The sequence below is a fragment of the Staurois parvus genome, unplaced genomic scaffold (genome assembly GCF_062004578.1).
Source record: "Staurois parvus isolate SC_StPar_1 unplaced genomic scaffold, SC_StPar_1.0 ptg000172l, whole genome shotgun sequence".
Classification (NCBI taxonomy): domain Eukaryota; kingdom Metazoa; phylum Chordata; class Amphibia; order Anura; family Ranidae; genus Staurois; species Staurois parvus.
The window spans coordinates 1281055-1299780 of record NW_028317968.1 but is presented as its reverse complement, the minus strand read 5'-3'; the positions used below and the strand labels follow the sequence as shown (position 1 = coordinate 1299780).

Sequence of the window (18726 nt, the reverse complement as noted above, 5' to 3'; positions counted from 1 at the left end):
ATCTGTCCGTGTACCAATGTCCCACCAATAAATAAAATTAAAAATGTAAAGCACACCTGTCCCCCCATGCACTCTCACAAAGCCAAATTCCCTACGCATGTATAAAATAAATCGCACCACAAATGTGAGGTACTTGAAGGTCAGAGCTAGAGCAATAATTCGAGCACCAGATCTCTTCTGTAACTCTAAACTGGTAACCTGTAAAGGCTTATAAAACGTTGTCTATGGAGATATTTAATTACCAAAGTATGGTGCTATTTCACAAGCGTGCTCAATTTTAAACCATGTTTGATATCTATTTACTTGGTGCAACGTCATATTTTATATTTTAGAAAAAAATTGGGTATTATATTGTGTTTGTGTGCATTAAAATATAATAAAGTGTATTTTTGCATTAGCATGTAAAATTGGTTTAGAAAAACCGCTGTGCAAATACCACATGACCTAAAAATTAGCGAAACCCACCATTTTATTCTCTAGGGCCTCTGCTAAAAAATATATAATGTTTGGGGGTTCTAAGTTCTAGCAAAAATATTGATTTGTACTTGTAAACAAAAAGTGTCATAAGGCAAACTAGTCTTAAAGTGGATAACGCCTGAAGGTTTTCCTTGGATGTTGGGCCTATCTATGTGTCTAGGCTGTGAAAAAGTCTCACACACGTGGTATCACCATACTCAGGAAAAGTAGCCTAACGTGTTTTGGGGTGTAACTGCAAGTATGCCTATGACGTGTGTGAGAAATACCTAGTTAATATGACATTTTTGTGGAAAAAAAACCCATATTTTATTCAATTTCTTCATTTTCCAAAGAATTGTGGAAAAAAATTACAACTTCAAAAAACTCACTATGCATCTTACTAAATACCTTGGACTGTCTACTTTCCAAAAAGAGGTTATTTGGGAGGTATTTGTACTGTCCGGGCATGTTAGGGCCTCAAGAAATGAGTACATCAGGTGTGATCAATTGAGATCAATTTTCAATGATTGGTACCATAGCTTGCAGACTCTATAATGTTCTCACAGACCAAAAATGTACACTGATTTGGGTTATTTTTACCAAATAAATGTAGAAGTATAAATTTTGCTTAAAATTTATGAAGAAAAGTTACTTATTTGCAAAATTCTATAACTAAGAAAAACACGCTTTTTATAAAAAAAATAGTTTTTTCTGTTTATAGCACAAAAAAAGTAAAAAACCCAGTGGCAATTAAAAACCACCAAAGGAAGAAGCACTGATCATCAGGGAGAAAGGAAACCCCCTTCGGTACGACAGACCTAGGGGTCTCAAAAATGCTCAACGTTGTAGGGTTGCTCTCGACAGGTCAGATTATATCTTGATGGTTGCCCGGTCAAAATCGACTTCCCCCACAGTCCAGGCTCTCTGCAGTATCAATTCTTTATGCGTGTACCGATGTAAGCGGCAGATGATGTCCCGTGGTCTGTTAGGGTGGACTGATTTGGGGCCTAGTGCTCTATGCACCCTATCAAGCTCTATGGGTTCCGGTGGAGTTGTATCGAGCACTCGGAAGAATATGGCGATAACTGTATCTCGCAGATCCTCCGGTACCATGGCTTCAGGAAGTCCACTGAAGCCGCAAGTTATTTCATCGGCTCCAGTCTTCCAGGTCCTCCATGTGGAGCTGCAGGGTCACCACAGTGTCCGCCTAACAGGCTTGTTCCCACTCTACTGCCGCGACCCTGTCTCCATAGCCCCCCCGTGCCTCCTCTTGCGACAAACGTTCAAATAACTGCTGTACATCAGTGCAGATTACCTGGGGGTCTTGTTTATGGGCCTCGGTCACACGGAGAAGCAAGGCCTCAATATCGGCCCTTGTAGGGAGGTCCTGCAGGAGTTCTCGGATGTCCACATATTCTCGCAGGTAAGTGGGCTCCATTGAGGGGGGAGCAAGGTCAGGAGGTGGGGAGGCCAGCGCCACAGGGAGGTCTGAAAAGGCATCCGAGTCCCCGGATGGAGCAAAGGACGCCACCATTTGCAGCGGGAGGCCATTCTCAGCCACGCCACCACATGAGTCCGCCATGGAAGGCCGGGAAATGGCAATGGAGGTTCCCAGGAAGAAATGTTGAATGGTCGACTGGGCCTGGGTCCCACCAGAGTCCTTAGTCTTTTGTAGGCTGCAGATAATGGATGTAGAGCTGGAGGGAGCTCTAGAGAAATGCATCCTTACACAGCCATATCCAAGCCACGCCCCCCAAAACGTTACATTTTGGTCTCAGATGATCAGAGCACCTTCTTCCACATGTTTGCTGTGTCCCACACATGGTTTCTCACAAACTGCAAACAGGACTTCTTATAGATTTCTTTCAACAATGGCTTTCTTCTTGCCACTCTTCCATAAAGGCCAGATTTATGGAGTGCACGACTAATAGTTGTCCTGTGGACAGATTCTCCCACCTTAAATATGGATCTCTGCAGCTCCATCAGAGTTACCACAGGCCTCTTGACTGCTTCTCTGATTAATGCTCTCCTTGCCAGGCCTGACACTTTAGGTAGATGGCGTTGTCTTTTTAGGTTTGCAGTTGTGCCATACCCTTTCCATTTTCGGATGATGGATTGAACAGTGCTCCCTGAAGATGTTCAAAGCTTGGGATATTATTTTTAACCTAACCCTGCTTTAAACTTCTCCACAACTTTATCCCTGACCTGCCTGGTGTGTTCCTTGGCCTTCACGATGCTGTTTGTTCACCAATGTTCTCTAACAAACCTCTGAGGGCTTCACAGAACAGCTGTATTTATACTAATTAAATTACACACAGGTGGACTCTATTTACTAATTAAGCGACTTCTGAAGGCAATTGGTTCCACTAGATTTTAGTTAGGGGTATCAGAGTAAAGAGGGCCGAATACAAATGCATGCCACACTTTCCAGATATTCATTTTCCTTCCACTTCACAATTATATGCAACTTTGTGTTGGTCTATCACATAAAATTCCAAAATACCTTTTTCGTTTTTGGTTGTAACTAGAGATGAGCGAATTATTCAAAAATTCGATTCGGCTGATTCGCCGAATTTGAGGAAGAAATTCGATTCGATGCAAATTAATTCGCTACGAATTTAACTTATTAAAAGGGTTTCTAGGCTTCAGAGAGCCTTTAAATTAGTGCAGAACACTGTACCTTTAATTTAAATGCCCTTGGAGATGAGGAAGGGACAAGGAGAAGGAGAAGGAGAAGGAGAAGGAGAAGGATGAGAAGAAGGAGAAGGATGAGAAGAAGGAGAAGGATGAGAAGAAGGAGAAGGAGAAGGATGAGAAGAAGGAGAAGGAGAAGGATGAGAAGGATGAGAAGAAGGAGAAGGATGAGAAGAAGGAGAAGGATGAGAAGAAGGAGAAGGATGAGAAGAAGGAGAAGGATGAGAAGAAGGATGAGAAGCAGGATGAGAAGAAGGAGAAGGATGAGAAGAAGGATGAGAAGAAGGAGAAGGATGAGAAGAAGAAGGATGAGAAGAAGAAGAAGGATGAGAAGAAGGAGAAGGATGAGAAGAAGGAGAAGGATGAGAAGAAGGAGAAGGATGAGAAGAAGGATGAGAAGAAGGAGAAGGATGAGAAGGAGGATGAGAAGAAGGAGAAGGATGAGAAGAAGGAGAAGGATGAGAAGATGGAGAAGGATGAGAAGAAGGAGAAGGAGAAGGATGAGAAGAAGGAGTTTCAACCGCTGTATGGAGGGAATGTCACAGAACTGTCAGAAATAGCCTATTTCTGACAGTTCTGTGACATTCACTCCATACAGCGGTTGAAACATTGTATCTATTTGTTTCCATAAATGGAAACAAATAGATACAATGTTTCAACCGCTGTATGGAGGGAATGTCACAGAACTGTCAGAAATAGCGGAGCTCTGCAGATACACTTAGCGGAGCTCTGCAGATACACTTTTTGCCGGCTTGGAATTCTTCTTATTTTCATCCTACTTCTTCTTCTTCTTCTTCATCCTCATCCTCTTCTTCTTCTTCTTCTTCTTCTGAGGATGAGGATGAGGATGAAGAAGAAGAAGTAGGATGAAAATATGAAGAATTCCAAGCCGGCAAAAAGTGTATCTGCAGAGCTCCTCTAAGTGTATCTGCAGAATAGAGGAGCTCTGCAGATACACTTTTGCCGGCTTGGAATTCTTCTTATTTTCATCCTACTTCTTATTCTTCTTCTTCATCCTCATCCTCAGAAGAAGAAGAGGATGAGGATGAGGATGAAGAGGAAGAAGAAGAAGAAAAAGTAGTAGGATGAAAATAAGAAGAATTCCAAGCCGGCAAAAAGTGTATCTGCAGAGCTCCTCTAAGTGTATCTGCAGAATAGAGGAGCTCTGCAGATACACTTTTTGCCGGCTTGGAATTCTTCTTATTTTCATCCTACTTCTTCTTCTTCATCCTCATCCTCAGAAGAAGAAGAAGAGGATGAGGATGAAGAGGAAGAAGAAGAAGAAGTAGGATGAAAATAAGAAGAATTCCAAGCCGGCAAAAAGTGTATCTGCAGAGCTCCTCTATTCTGCAGATACACTTAGAGGAGCTCTGCAGATACACTTTTTGCCGGCTTGGAATTCTTCTTATTTTCATCCTACTTCTTCTTCTTCTTCTTCTTCTTCTTCATCCTCAGAAGAAGAAGAAGAGGATGAAGAGGAAGAAGAAGAAGAAGTAGGATGAAAATAAGAAGAATTCCAAGCCGGCAAAAAGTGTATCTGCAGAGCTCCTCTAAGTGTATCTGCAGAATAGAGGAGCTCTGCAGATACACTTTTTGCCGGCTTGGAATTCTTCTTATTTTCATCCTACTTCTTCTTCTTCTTCTTCTTCATCCTCATCCTCATCCTCTTCTTCTGAGGATGAGGATGAGGATGAAGAAGAAGAAGAAGTAGGATGAAAATAAGAAGAATTCCAAGCCGGAAAAAAGTGTATCTGCAGAGCTCCTCTATTCTGCAGATACACTTAGAGGAGCTCTGCAGATACACTTTTTGCCGGCTTGGAATTCTTCTTATTTTCATCCTACTTCTTCTTCTTCTTCTTCATCCTCATCCTCAGAAGAAGAAGAAGAGGATGAGGATGAAGAGGAAGAAGAAGAAGAAGTAGGATGAAAATAAGAAGAATTCCAAGCCGGCAAAAAGTGTATCTGCAGAGCTCCTCTAAGTGTATCTGCAGAATAGAGGAGATCTGCAGATACACTTTTTGCCGGCTTGGAATTCTTCTTATTTTCATCCTACTTCTTCTTCTTCTTCTTCATCCTCATCCTCAGAAGAAGAAGAAGAGGATGAGGATGAAGAGGAAGAAGAAGAAGAAGAAGAAGTAGGATGAAAATAAGAAGAATTCCAAGCCGGCAAAAAGTGTATCTGTAGAGCTCCTCTATTCTGCAGATACACTTAGAGGAGCTCTGCAGATACACTTTTTGCCGGCTTGGAATTCTTCTTATTTTCATCCTACTTCTTCTTCTTCTTCTTCTTCATCCTCATCCTCAGAAGAAGAAGAAGAGGATGAGGATGAAGAGGAAGAAGAAGAAGAAGAAGTAGGATGAAAATAAGAAGAATTCCAAGCCGGCAAAAAGTGTATCTGCAGAGCTCCTCTAAGTGTATCTGCAGAATAGAGGAGCTCTGCAGATACACTTTTTGCCGGCTTGGAATTCTTCTTATTTTCATCCTACTTCTTCTTCTTCTTCATCCTCATCCTCAGAAGAAGAAGAAGAGGATGAGGATGAGGATGAAGAGGAAGAAGAAGAAGAAGAAGAAGTAGGATGAAAATAAGAAGAATTCCAAGCCGGCAAAAAGTGTATCTGCAGAGCTCCTCTATTCTGCAGATACACTTAGAGGAGCTCTGCAGATACACTTTTTGCCGGCTTGGAATTCTTCTTATTTTCATCCTACTTCTTCTTCTTCTTCTTCTTCATCCTCATCCTCATCCTCTTCTTCTTCTTCTGAGGATGAGGATGAAGAAGAAGAAGAAGAAGTAGGATGAAAATAAGAATAATTCCAAACCGGCAAAAAGTGTATCTGCAGAGTTCCTCTATTTCTGACAGTTCTCTGACTTTCACATTTACAGCGGTTGAAACATTGTATCTGTTTCCGAATAAAAACATCTGTATCCTAAATGGAAACAAATAGATACAATGTTTCAACCGCTGTACATGTGAAGGAACTGTCAGAGAACTGTCAGAAATAGCGGAGCTCTCTGCAGGGACACTTTTGCCGGCTGATCGGGAAAAATCCGATTCGCGCACCCGAAGTAGGCTAATATTCGGATTCGACGCGAATCAAATTTTTCCTGAAATTCGAATCGAATTCCACTTCGCCTGGTTCGATTCGCTCATCTCTAGTTGTAACATGACACAATGTGGAAAATGGGGTAGGAATTTTTTTTTTCAAGACACTGTATATACCCAACAAAGACCAGCTACGTACTGTTACATCACTGGAGTGGTTATACCAGCATGATGGCTGCAGCTGCAGGCATCATCCTGGTATTATTTTTTTCAACTAGTGATCGGCTTTCATGTAAAAGCTATACTAGTGGCTAATTAGCCACAGGATTGCTTTACAAGCAGTGGGAGGAGATGCGCCCCCTCCCCCCCCCCCCCTCGTTGCCTTCCACAGCTTTCTCGGGCAGTCCCGTGCCATCCGAGGGACCTGAGAATGCAGCTGGTGTTTCTGTCAGCTGACTATAGAGCTTATTGGAAATCGAAATGACTCCAATCATCTCTATAGTCTAGAAAACCGAAAGTAACAAGCATTTAATCACTTCAGTTTCGCAGGATATAAACAGCGCCATTTTTAAATTGGGAAAGCATCTGATCACACCAATCTTGGTGGGATCAGATGATGTAAGGACAGAGGAGATATCTAGAGTCTAATAGACCCCAGATTTCTCAGAAAAGAATACCTGTGAATGCCTATTGCTGTCACAGGGGATATTTACATTCCCTGTGATAACAATAAAAGTGATCCAACAACAAAATTAAATGGACAGGGTAAAACGAATTTAAAAAATCAGAATTAAAAAAAAGCAAAAAAAAAGCACCCTCGCCCCCACCCCCGTGCGCACAACTGCGTGCACAAGCGATTGCCATGTGTCGGTATGTAAACAGCGGTTGCACGATGCATGTGAGGTATTTCCATGAATGTCAGATCGAGGGCAGTAATTTTAGCACTAGACCTCCTCTGTAAATCTAAAATGGTAGCCTGTAAATGCTTTTAAAGCATTGCCTATGGATATTAAAAATGTATGCAGTTTGTCACCGTTGCATGGGGCGTGTGCAGTTTTAAAGCATGTCATGTTTGGTATTTGACATACCATCATCTTTTATATTTTACCAAACAATTGGCCAATATATTGTGTTTTGTGCATTAAAAGTAAAAAAAGTATATTTTGTTCAAAAAATTTGTGTTTGAAAAATCGCTGCGTGAGTACTATGTAACATAAAAATTTGCAGCACCCACCATTTTATTCACTAGGGTGTCTGCTTTAAAAATATATATAATATTTGGGGGTTCAAAGTAAATTCCTAGCAAAAAATACTTTATATATATTAAAATTATTTAAATATTTTTTTACACAAAATTGTCACTTAAATTATTTATTGCTCGCACATGCCATGGGTATATGTGGAATTACTCCCCAAAATACATTCTGCTACTTCTCCCGAGTATGGGGATACCAAATCTGAGAGACTTTTTGGCAGCCTAGCCAAACACAGGACCCTAACATCCAGTAAGCACCTTCAGGCTTTTAAAGTGCTTTATTTCCTCATTACTCTTCCTGACTACCTATCACAGTTTCGGAGGCCCTGAAATGCCAGAATAGTACAATCCCCCCCCAAATTACCCCTTTTTGGAAAGTAGACACCCCAAGGAATTTGATAAGAAGCATGGTGAGTATTTTGCATTTAAGTTTTAGTCAACAGAACATTGTCCTTTCTAAAGATATTAATATCCAAAAAGTGTATTTCTTCCTTACTATACTTGTCTTCCAACTTAATATTACTGTTATTATTATTAAGTGAATAATTATTGGGTATTAATTGAGCATTGAGCAAAAGGACAGACATTGCTCATGTACAAAAAAACTTTTTGAGGAAATCCCTTGATTCTTGCCTTTCTCACTAATATTTTTGGTACCATGGTGATTTCTTCTCCCAGAGGAGGGAGTAGCAACGGGCGCGAGATTCGCGCCAATCATAGCAAACCTTTTCATGGCAGAATGGGAGGATACATTTATCTTTAAACATGGGTTTAAACAAATATTACTCTACAGAAGGTTTATTGATGACCTGTTCTTTATTTGGGCAAGATATGAAGTTTCTGAATTCGCTTAATAATAATACCAGTAATATTAAGTTGGAACACCAGTATAGTAAGGAAGAAATACATTTTTTGGATATTAATATGTTTATACGGGACAATGTTCTGTTGACTAAAACGTATTTTAAGCCCACAGACCTAATAATTATTTACCATGGTTTATTGGTCATCATCCTTTGTGGTTTTAAAATATCCCCAAAGGCCAGATAATGAGAGTCAGAAGGAATTGTTGCCTTGACTCTAATTTTCTGGCCCAATCACAAATAAATAAAAACAGATTTATAGAAAAAGGTTATAAGAAGGAAAGTTTGCAGGATACTATAAAAGAGGTGTTTAGTATACCAAGAGAAAAAGGTCTAATGGATAAGAAACCTGATGAGGTCAAAAACAACCAGCAATGGGGCTTCATCTCTGATTTCCATACCAAATACAGAGAAGTGGAGAACATTTTTGCCAATCATTGGCATGTTCTACAGATGGACAGAGTACTGGGATCTGTTATACCAGCTAGACCTTTGTTTATTTACAGGAAGGCCCCTCATTTTGGGCATAGGGTAGTAAAGAAGGTACTTGATCCACCTGCCAAATTGGAAATGTTTTGGAAAAAAATCTGTTTTTTTTGCATGCTATAGATGTATGGCATGCAATATAGTTAAAAAGAGAGTGAGAGGCATTACTAAGTTTAGATCGTCAGCTAATGGGAAAAAGTTTGATGTCTCAGAATTTATTACATGTGAGATAATCATGTGGTTTATGCCCATATGGTCTTATCTATATAGGTTAGACTAAAAGACATCTTAACAGAATTAGTGAACATCTTCATAATATCACAATAGGATATACATATCATAGTGTGTCTATGCACTTTAGGAAACATCATAATAAAGTCCCCTCCTGTAACGAACCTGTGGTAGTGAGCCCTTGTAGACCGCCAACTCGGGATTCCCCAGAGTCTAAGCCCCAGCCTGCTTCTTCACCAGAGCCCCTGATGGTGGGGATGGACTTGCAGCAAGCTGGAACCAGGTCGCGGCCCCCAGGTACACCCAGCTGAGGATGCGGAGACCAATGGCGTGAGGAGAGTGTAATCAAGGAGACAACAGGGAAGCCGATTGACAAGCCGAGGTCAGGACAGGTGGAGATCAGCGGAGATCAGTGGACAAAGCCGGGGTCGGTGCACGGGTAGTCAGATACAAGATACAAGCGTAGCAACAGACAGGAGCTCAGAGAACTTATCTTATATCTTGTCTTATATAGACAAGCAAACTAGGAAGTGGGCCAGGAAGTGATGGAAGGAAAGGAAATAAAACCCAGAGAATAGCAGACGACGCCCATAGGTGAGCACAGCTAACCACACATGTGAAAGGAATCAGGGGCAGTACTGCAGCAAGGAGGTAAGAAATAGAATACACAAACAAAAAAGTGCAGGCTATCTTGTGACACCTCCGGTTTAACATGTTGGGGTATTGACACTATCCCTCATTCATGGCGGGTGTCAAATAGGGTGAGAGAATTATCTAAAAGGGAGACAAAGTAGATATATACTGTATGACTGATTCTTTGGTACCAAAAGGTTTGAAAGTAGAGATAGACATTAATTGCTTTATAAGTGATTACTGATGTTTGTTTGTATATATATATCTCTGAATAAAATAATTGGAATTATTAACTGACATATTAGCATAGAAGATGTATAAATATAGCTGTTGATTTATTATTACTATGCTATATTTATATTACTTTATTTTTATATTTAATAACTTGTTTTTCTCAATGCTATTTAAGCTGTGTTAATTTTAGTGTGGGCCGTGATATTGGTTTTTACCCACTAGATGGTGGTAGTAGATTTGAATGTAGAAGTAAAGGGTTAAAAGTACTGGCTTTAAAAAGCCACCTCTTTTCACGCATGGTTACACCCCCAGAGGAAGTTGTAATGACGAAACGCATCAGTGCGTGACCAGTTGACGTCAGCACGTTCACCGGATGTGATGTAACCTCCCCCACCCGGAAGTGCAACAGAGGGCTGTACACAGAAGTGTGGTTAGAAGTTAGCATCTTTATCCATGCGGTGACTAATATTTGAATCTAAGTGAAGCACAATTTTTGACGTTTTATGTGAGTGTCATTTTAAAGGGGAATACTGGCAATAAAGTTTTCATATGGAGTTACGCTATGTTGTGTGTTTGTATTTTTTATCTATGCATTGGACCTATTGGACTTGTCTGAATGGTGGAGTTTAGCGAGTTTAAAGGAGGATATCTAGTTATGCTTTGTTTTCACCATGTTCTGGAGAGTGTTCACTTTGATGGGGTGCTAGTCACTTAAAGAACACAACGGTGCTGGAGTGAACCCTTGGAATATAGAGATCTCTCATATAAGAACTATCAAGGTTTATTTGACTTTTTTCAGCACACCCTACTACACCTTGGTGGAAGAATCGATAATTCCTAACTAATTCCAATTTTTCCTTTTTTGTATTTCAATGGTTTTTATTAATTTTAAACAGTATAAAACAGAGGCAACAAAACACGCCCACGCAGGGGCTATCAATTGCACCGATAGAAAATGTATAATAGAGCAGACAACGCTCTAATTCCAATAAGGCAAAACGTATGCCCACGTAGGGGCTATCAATGGCACATAGGTTACAATAACATCAGTGAAACTCAGATTATCGCAACTAAAGACAGCTGTCCACTGTCACATCAAAACAAACAGAAAAGGAAAGAAGAAAAGCAGAGAAGAAAGAAAGAGAAAAAACAAAAACACACACCAGAGAGCAAGGGTCCATGAGCGCCAATACAAAACTCCATCACCTCCCTACACTGGCCGGGGGGAGCGTGGGAAAGGCATATTGCAACCACGGTTCCCATATTTTCAAAAATTTATGTTGAGAGTCATTGCATATACTCGACATCTGTTCATTGAGCATCATAGTAGTCATACGATCCCGCACCCCCTGAAAAAGTACAAACGGACTCTTCCAGGCCTGGGCAATTGTCCTAGTGGCCGATAAAAACAAATAGGAAGCCAATCGCTGCTGACGAGCCAAGAGGCCCGGTATGGGGCAATGAAGCAAAGCATACCGAGCATCCCGGCGTATGGAGAGATGAAACAAAGTGAAAAGGAGGCCAAACACACGAGACCAAAAACGAACCAACCTCGGGCATGACCACCAGATATGCAGTACATCGCCACGATGGCCACAACCCCGAAAACATCGATCACTACAGGCAGGGTTAGCCTGGGCCAAACGAGCCGGCACCCAATACCAACGAAACAATACCTTATAGGCTGCTTCCAGCGTGGTCGTATTAAACGAACATTTAGCTATGAGTGACCAGGCTTTATTCCAGTCCTCCGGATCCACAGCCACTCCCAGGTCGCGTTCCCACTGAACTACATATGAAAGAGAAGTGTGCGACGAGCATCTGTTCAAAGCTGCGTAAAGAAGGGAGATAAGGCCCGGGGCGCCCGGACGCTGCTGGCAAAGCCTTTCAAAGGCAGATGTCTGATATGGGAAAGCAGAAGTGGCCCTCAATTTTTCCTTTTTTATTGTATTTTCATTTATGGTATATCATATTTATGTTTTTGGTTATATGCAAATTTGGCACTGTTTTATGAGAATCATTATGCTCATACTCTTTAACTGAGTTCTATATTTATATCTACAGTAGATATAAAAAGTCTACACACCCCTGTTAAAATGTCAGGTTTCTGTGATGTAAAAAGATAAATAATTTAAGAACTTTTTCCACCTTTAATGTGACCTATATATTGTACAACTCAATTGAAAAACAAACTGAAATCTTTCAGGAGGGGAAGTTAACATAAAAAACTTAAATATTTTGGTTTCATAAGTGGGCACATCCTCTAATAACTGGGGATGTAGCTATGTTCAGAATTAAGCAATCACATTCAAAATCATGTTAAATAGGAGTCAGTACACACTTGCCTCTGATTAACCCCAAATAAAGTTCAGCTGTTCTAGTAGGTCTTTCCTGACATTTTCTTAGTCGCATCCTACAGCAAAAGCCATGGTCCACAGAGAGCTTCCAAAGCATCAGAGGGGTCTCATTATTAAAAGGTATCAGTCAGAAGAAGGGTACAAAAGAATTTCCAAGGCATTAGATATACCATGGAACACAGTGAAGACAGTTATCATCAAGTGGAGAAAATATGGTGCAACAGTGACATTACCAAGAACTGGACATTCCAAAATTGATGAAAAAGATGAGAAGAAAACTGGTCTGGGAGGCTGCCAAGAGGTCTACAGCAACATTAAAGGAGCTTCAGGAATATCTGGCAATTACTGGCTGTGTGGTACATGTGACAACAATCTCCCATATTCTTCATGTGTCTGGGCTATGGGGTAGAGTGGCAAGACGGAAGCCTTTTCTTACGAAGAAAAACATCCAAGCCAGGCTACATTTTTCAAAAACACATCTGACGTCTCCCAAAAGCATGTGGGAAAATGTGTTATGGTCTGATGAAACCAAGGTTGAACTTTTTTGGCCATAATTCCAAAAGATATGTTTGGTGCAAAAAACAACACTGCACATCACCAAAAGAACACCATACCTACAGTGAAGCATGGTGGTGGCTGTATCATGCTTTGGGGCTGTTTTTTTTCAGCTGGAACTGGGGCCTTAATCAAGGTAGAGGGAATTATGAACAGTTCCAAATACCAGTCAATATTGGCACAAAACCTTCAGGCTTCTGCTAGAAAGCTGAACATGAAGAGGAAACCAAAGCATACATCCAAATCAGCAAATCACCAGAAAAAAGATTAAAAGTTTTGGAATGGCCCAGTAAGAGCCCAGACCTGAATTTGTGGAGTGATCTGAAGAGGGCTGTGCACAGAAGATGCCCTCACAATCTGACAGATTTGGAGAGTTTTTGCAAGGAAGAGTGGGCAAATATTGTCAAATCAAGATGTGCCATGCTGATAGACTCATACCCAAAAAGACTGAGTGCTGGAATAAAATCAAAAGGTGCTTCAACAAAGTATTAGTTTAAGGGTGTGCACACTTATGCAACCATATTATTTTAGTTTTTTATTTTTACTTCCCTCCACCTAAAAGATTTCAGTTTGTTGTTCAACTGAGTTGTACAGTTTATAGGTTACATTAAAGGTTTAAAAAGTTCTAAAATGATTTATCTTTGTCTCTTTTTTAAATCACAGAAACTTGACATTTTAACCGGGGTGTGTAGACTTTTTATATTCACTGTATACGACAGGTGAAGAGGAGGACTGGAAACCTTTTGCCTTGGGAACTAACACAACCAACTTGCCTTTTCATGGTAGAGACAGATTTCTGTAGGCTAAAAAAAAAGTCAGGGTTTCTTATTTATGGTTTATTGTGATACACCTTTCACAAATTCCTTTGCAGCTCTTGGCATTTTGTCACATGACATGTAAGAAGTGCAATACTTGCCACAACCACTGATCGTAGGTCTGAATATATAGGTAATATTAGTTGTTCAGACCGGGTCCGACTCTGATCGATGTCTGTCCAAGTCCAAGTCCTCCCTTGGACAGGTGATATACGTTTACCTGAGGCCCAGGCATTTTGATACTATGCAACTAAAATCTACATAAAACAGCTTTTCTGATAGACAACAATTAGATACACCTAGTCATCACATTGGATCTTATGAACAAAAAGCATCCTCAGGGAAAATAAATGCCCATTTTCTCAGAGCAGTCCATCAGATTCTATCTGACATTATTCTAGTACATTATACAGCCCAGAAAAAGGGATTGAATAAACAAGTTTAGACCATTATATGTTGAAGGAAATATTTTATTGAGTGAAAAAAAATCAATATCTCACTAGTCATAGAATTATTAGAAAATATACACACCATCAACTATATTGTTTTGAAAGCAATCCCCAAGAACAATCTTTTAAAAGTGTACAGGCTTAACTAGTAACATATTGTAGGTTTTGGTGGGTCGCCCTTCTTACTATAGTCTGTTTTGCACATATTATTTTGGCAGACTTCAGGTAATACACATTGCAAGACAGCAATAGAGTACTACTCAAACATTTCCAAACATGCAGGCTGACTTTTTGACTATTTTTTGTATGCTGTAACAATTCCAGTATACTAGAAACACCTAAAATAAGAGGGCATTATAAAACCTCTGTTTTACTAAGAACACCCTTAAAAAATCTGTAGAACCCAAAGAAACTGGTTTCATTTATTAACCGCTGCCACGCCGCCCTATAGCAAAAATACTGCTACAGGGCGACACGGGTGCGCAAAACCACGTATATATGTGATTTTGCAGTTCCGAGTAGGGGGCGCACACACTCCGCATGCGTCCTACCTACGCCACCATTTGTGACCTTGGCTGTCAATCACCGGGTCCCGCCAGCACCTGTTGATTGCCGAGTATCTCCAACGGGGAGAATCCTTTGTATAAACAACACAGATCTCTCCCCTGTCAGCTCCTGCACGCTGCTTTGTATGGCTTGGCATAGCAGAACCATACAAAGCAGTATGCTTACAGTGAAGCACACTCACAGCACACAGTAAAACAGCACACAGCACACAGTTAACCCTTTGATCACCCAGATGTTAACCCCTTCCGGTCCAGTGCCATTAGTACAATGTCAGTGTTTTTTTTATTAGCACTGATCACTGTATCGGTGTCACTAGGGATGTTAATGACACTAAGTCAGTTCCCCCAGTGTCAGAATGCCTGCTGCAGTCCAGCTATAAGTCGCTGATCGCCGCCATTACTAGTAAAAAAAAAAAGAATTATAAAAAAAAATTCCAGTATCTATACCGCCATTTGTAAAAGCTATAACTTTCATGTAAACCAATTCATTTACATGTATTGGGATTTTTTTTAGCAAAGACATGCAGCAGAATACATTTTGGCCTAAATTTTTGTCGAAATTTGATTTTTTAAAATTTGTTTACTGGACATGTTTAATAGCAAAAAGTCAAAAATACTGTTTTTTCTCAAAATTGTCAGTCTTTTTTTGTTTATACCGCAAAAAATAAAAAACGCACAGGTGATAAAAAATACCACCAAAAGAAAGCTCTCTTTGTGGGAAAAAAAAGGACGTAAATTTCATTTGGGTGTCAGCTAAAGTAACGCAGTGCTGTGTCACAAAAAATGGTTTGGTCAGGAAGAGGGGTAAATCCTCTGGAGGGCAAGAGGTTAAAAGAAAAACACATACAAACAATAATTGCATTAACCTTAACAACCAACTAAATAGGACTTTCAAAGAGAAAAATATTTGGGCACTGGTGGGTTAAATCACCCATTGGCTTTTTGTTTGTCGAGACTTTGGTGGCACCATTTGTCCACAGAAATTTGTATTTGGACAACCAATAAAGTCATAGAAAGCATCATTAGGGTGTCAGCTTGAAAGTCTATTCCCCAACTATTTGTTTGCTCCACAGGAAGCTATTTGTTTATTGCACCATCATATGGGGAATATGACACTATGATTTTGCTTTGTAATAGCTGAATTTGTTGGCAGAAAATGGGAATTCCAATGCCATTATTGTCTTTGGAGTCCCAAGAAGTATCTAGCATGTAATTTTGGGCCCCATTCACATATCGCTTAGTGGGAACTTGGCTTCCTGCTAGCAATTTTAAAAGTGTGATTCACACGATTTTCCATGTGTTGTGCATAAAGCAGCCAATTCACTTGAATGAGCTGCCCTATGCAGGTTTGTTGCACCAAAGAAGCTCAGGGACCACATTTTGGCGCTCAGCCAGGCACGATTTTACATGCATGTTTCGTCGCTGAACAATTGTGATGAAATCACACACTGTTTGGGGTTCCAATCGGGGTGCATGTCACCCAAACGGGCATCATGCATTTTGCTTCAATTGGAATCATGGGCAGATTTGTTCTGATTCTGCCCGTGATTCCTAATTTCCCAAATGTGAATGGGGCCTTCGTTTGGCAGTAACCACTTAAAACTGAAACATAGACTTTTAGTAAAATTAATCTTTAATCACCCCTTGAAGGTGACTTTCTTTTAAAGAATTGTGTAGATGGTATCATATAGCTAATTTAACGTAGGATTTTATTTCTCTATATCTCTGTAACATATACAATGGCTGTAAAAACATGTGGCTGTTCATAAAATATTCATTAGCAAAGATTTTAAGATGTAACATTTCAATTTTTAGATATCTTTAAAAGATCTTACATTTAGGAGCACAAAGGTTCACTAAGTCATTTAAACACTGTGTACACTGTGCTTGGTCTTGTTGTATGTCGTTTTGAATGTGTCATGTACAGATTATGTGGAAAGTATGTGGTATTTAATACTTGTTCACCCATGTCCACCTCTTCCTTCGCCAAGAATCCTTCATTGTCAATTGTTTTGCACCAGCAGATGTCTTTGCTATAAATGAAAGTACACATGTAAAATGTAAGAATTAATAAGGCAGAAAATAATGGATGAAGCTGCAAAAATTATTGCAAACCTCTAGAATAGCATACAAACTGGTAAAATACAGAAGTTAATCAATGTTTTGTAGAAACACCTGCTATGTATAGGACTCCAGATTTTTTTGTAGCAATTCTGCTATTTGAGATCCTAAACTTGCCAATAGGCATACAGTATGCCATACTCTAGACTACAGCATTCCTGGAGCCCCAACAAGCAGAGTATTATGCTCAGCTAAGGATCAATGATAGATTAAGTTCCGATATGTAATAGGTGACTGTAATATAGAGATTCTTGTGCCTTGGTGACTCTGGACCCGTTATCAGTGCAATAGTGATAAAGGCAATGCGCATGTTAATTGCACCTTATGTATATAATCCAGATGTCATCTGATAAGGAACAGGTTAGGAGATGGATGGTCTTCCCTCTAAGGGATGGTGGGTCATCACATTGGATACTAAGAGGTTGGTGTAGGTAATCCTCGTCCTCTAGATGTCACTCTTTCCAAGAACTGTAGTATCTCTCAGGGTATGTGACTATCCACTAGGAAGTACTGATCCGTCCTTGGGTGGTAGGTCTGTTGGCTAAAGAACTCTATCACCGAAATCACTCTGAATAGCAGGAGAGGAGGTGAGATGTCTGTCTTTGTAGCAGATACTGCTCCAGTTAAGTCTATAGGTTTAGCTGCTTCGTCATCATACCTTGATGACGATGAAGCAGGCAAGCTAGATTCACTGGAGCTGAAGCTGGGATAATTTCTCGTCCAGGCTTGTTCACTGATGAACCTTTCAGCTCTCCAGACAGGACTTGTCTGATCACCTTGTCTGATCCCCTCTCTGCCTGGGGATCAGACAAGTCCTGTCTGGAGAGCTGAAAGGTTCATTACTATCACTATTGCACTGATACCGGGTCCACAGTCACCAAGGCATAAGAATCTCTATATTACAGTCACCTATTGCATATCGGAACTTTATCTATCATTGAACCTTAGTTGGGTTATATATAGTATATTTAACTTTAGCGCTGCACTTTCTTGTTGATTATTGTTACTCCAAGGTTTTATTGGTTACCTTTTTTGTGCACAGTCGCTTCCTTTCTATTGTTTGGCACTCGCATATTTGTTTATATGTTAGAGTATTATGCTCATTTTACTTAATCTAAGAAGTCAAGGCTTAAAGTGGAGTTCCACTCACCCTGCCAAAAAATAAAAGTCAGCAGCTACAAAAACTGTAGCTGCTGACTTTTAAAAAACAGCCACTTACCTGTCCCTCGGTCCCGTGGAGTGTCCCCTGCAGCCCGTTTCACCGGCCGTCCTGTATTCCAGGAGAACTGCAGTTCACTTAACATGGTTTCCTATGGAACATGTTCACATCTATGCTTTTTTGAGCTGCTGCATTTTTGGAAAGGGTCGGGGACTTTTAAAAGCAAAAAGCAGCTTTTTTGCTACAATAGAGTTCACTGGAGAAGCTGCTGAAATGCATGGTAGTGCGTTTTTGCCATGTTTTGCATTTTTATTCTGCCCAGCAACAAAAAAATTCCACTTAAAAAAAAAAAGCTGAACAAAATGCAAAACCCAGTAAAAATGCATCAAAAACTCGCCGAAATGCGTGTAGGAAAACACAAAACGAATTGCAAAAAGCACTGCAAAACGGACAAAAAGTAAACTGCATAGGTGTGAATGGAGCCTTAGAGGTTCACATACTTTTTCTTGTCACTATATTGACATATTTGTTCTTCGATTTAGACTAATTCTAAGTTATCATACTGTGTTTAGCAGCCATTGCACTTTGCCTTGCCTTATCAAATAGGTCTGTATGAGATATTTTTTTTTTACACATACGCCAATTAATACAAGCACGCCAATTAATACAGCTTTCATTTTCTATACTGTATATCCCTTTTTTTTCTTGCCTGTCTACATCGTTGTACAGGACACCATACATGACGTGTTATATAAACAGAAAAAAACAGGTTTTCCATCATTAGGTCCACTGTTAAAGTATAACTAAAGG

General features: G+C 40.1%; 1 protein-coding gene across 1 annotated transcript in view; it reads right to left on the bottom strand.

Moving 5' to 3' along the window:
- Positions 1-14070: 14070 nt before the first annotated feature.
- Positions 14071-18726, bottom strand: part of LOC149462572 (uroplakin-3b-like) — a 41283-nt gene continuing 36627 nt past the window's right edge. Inside the window, exon 6 of the mRNA XM_089676568.1 lies at positions 14071-16669. Coding sequence (XP_089532694.1) covers positions 16498-16669 — 172 coding nt within the window. The 3' untranslated portion in view covers positions 14071-16497. The remainder of the gene's footprint in view (positions 16670-18726) is intronic.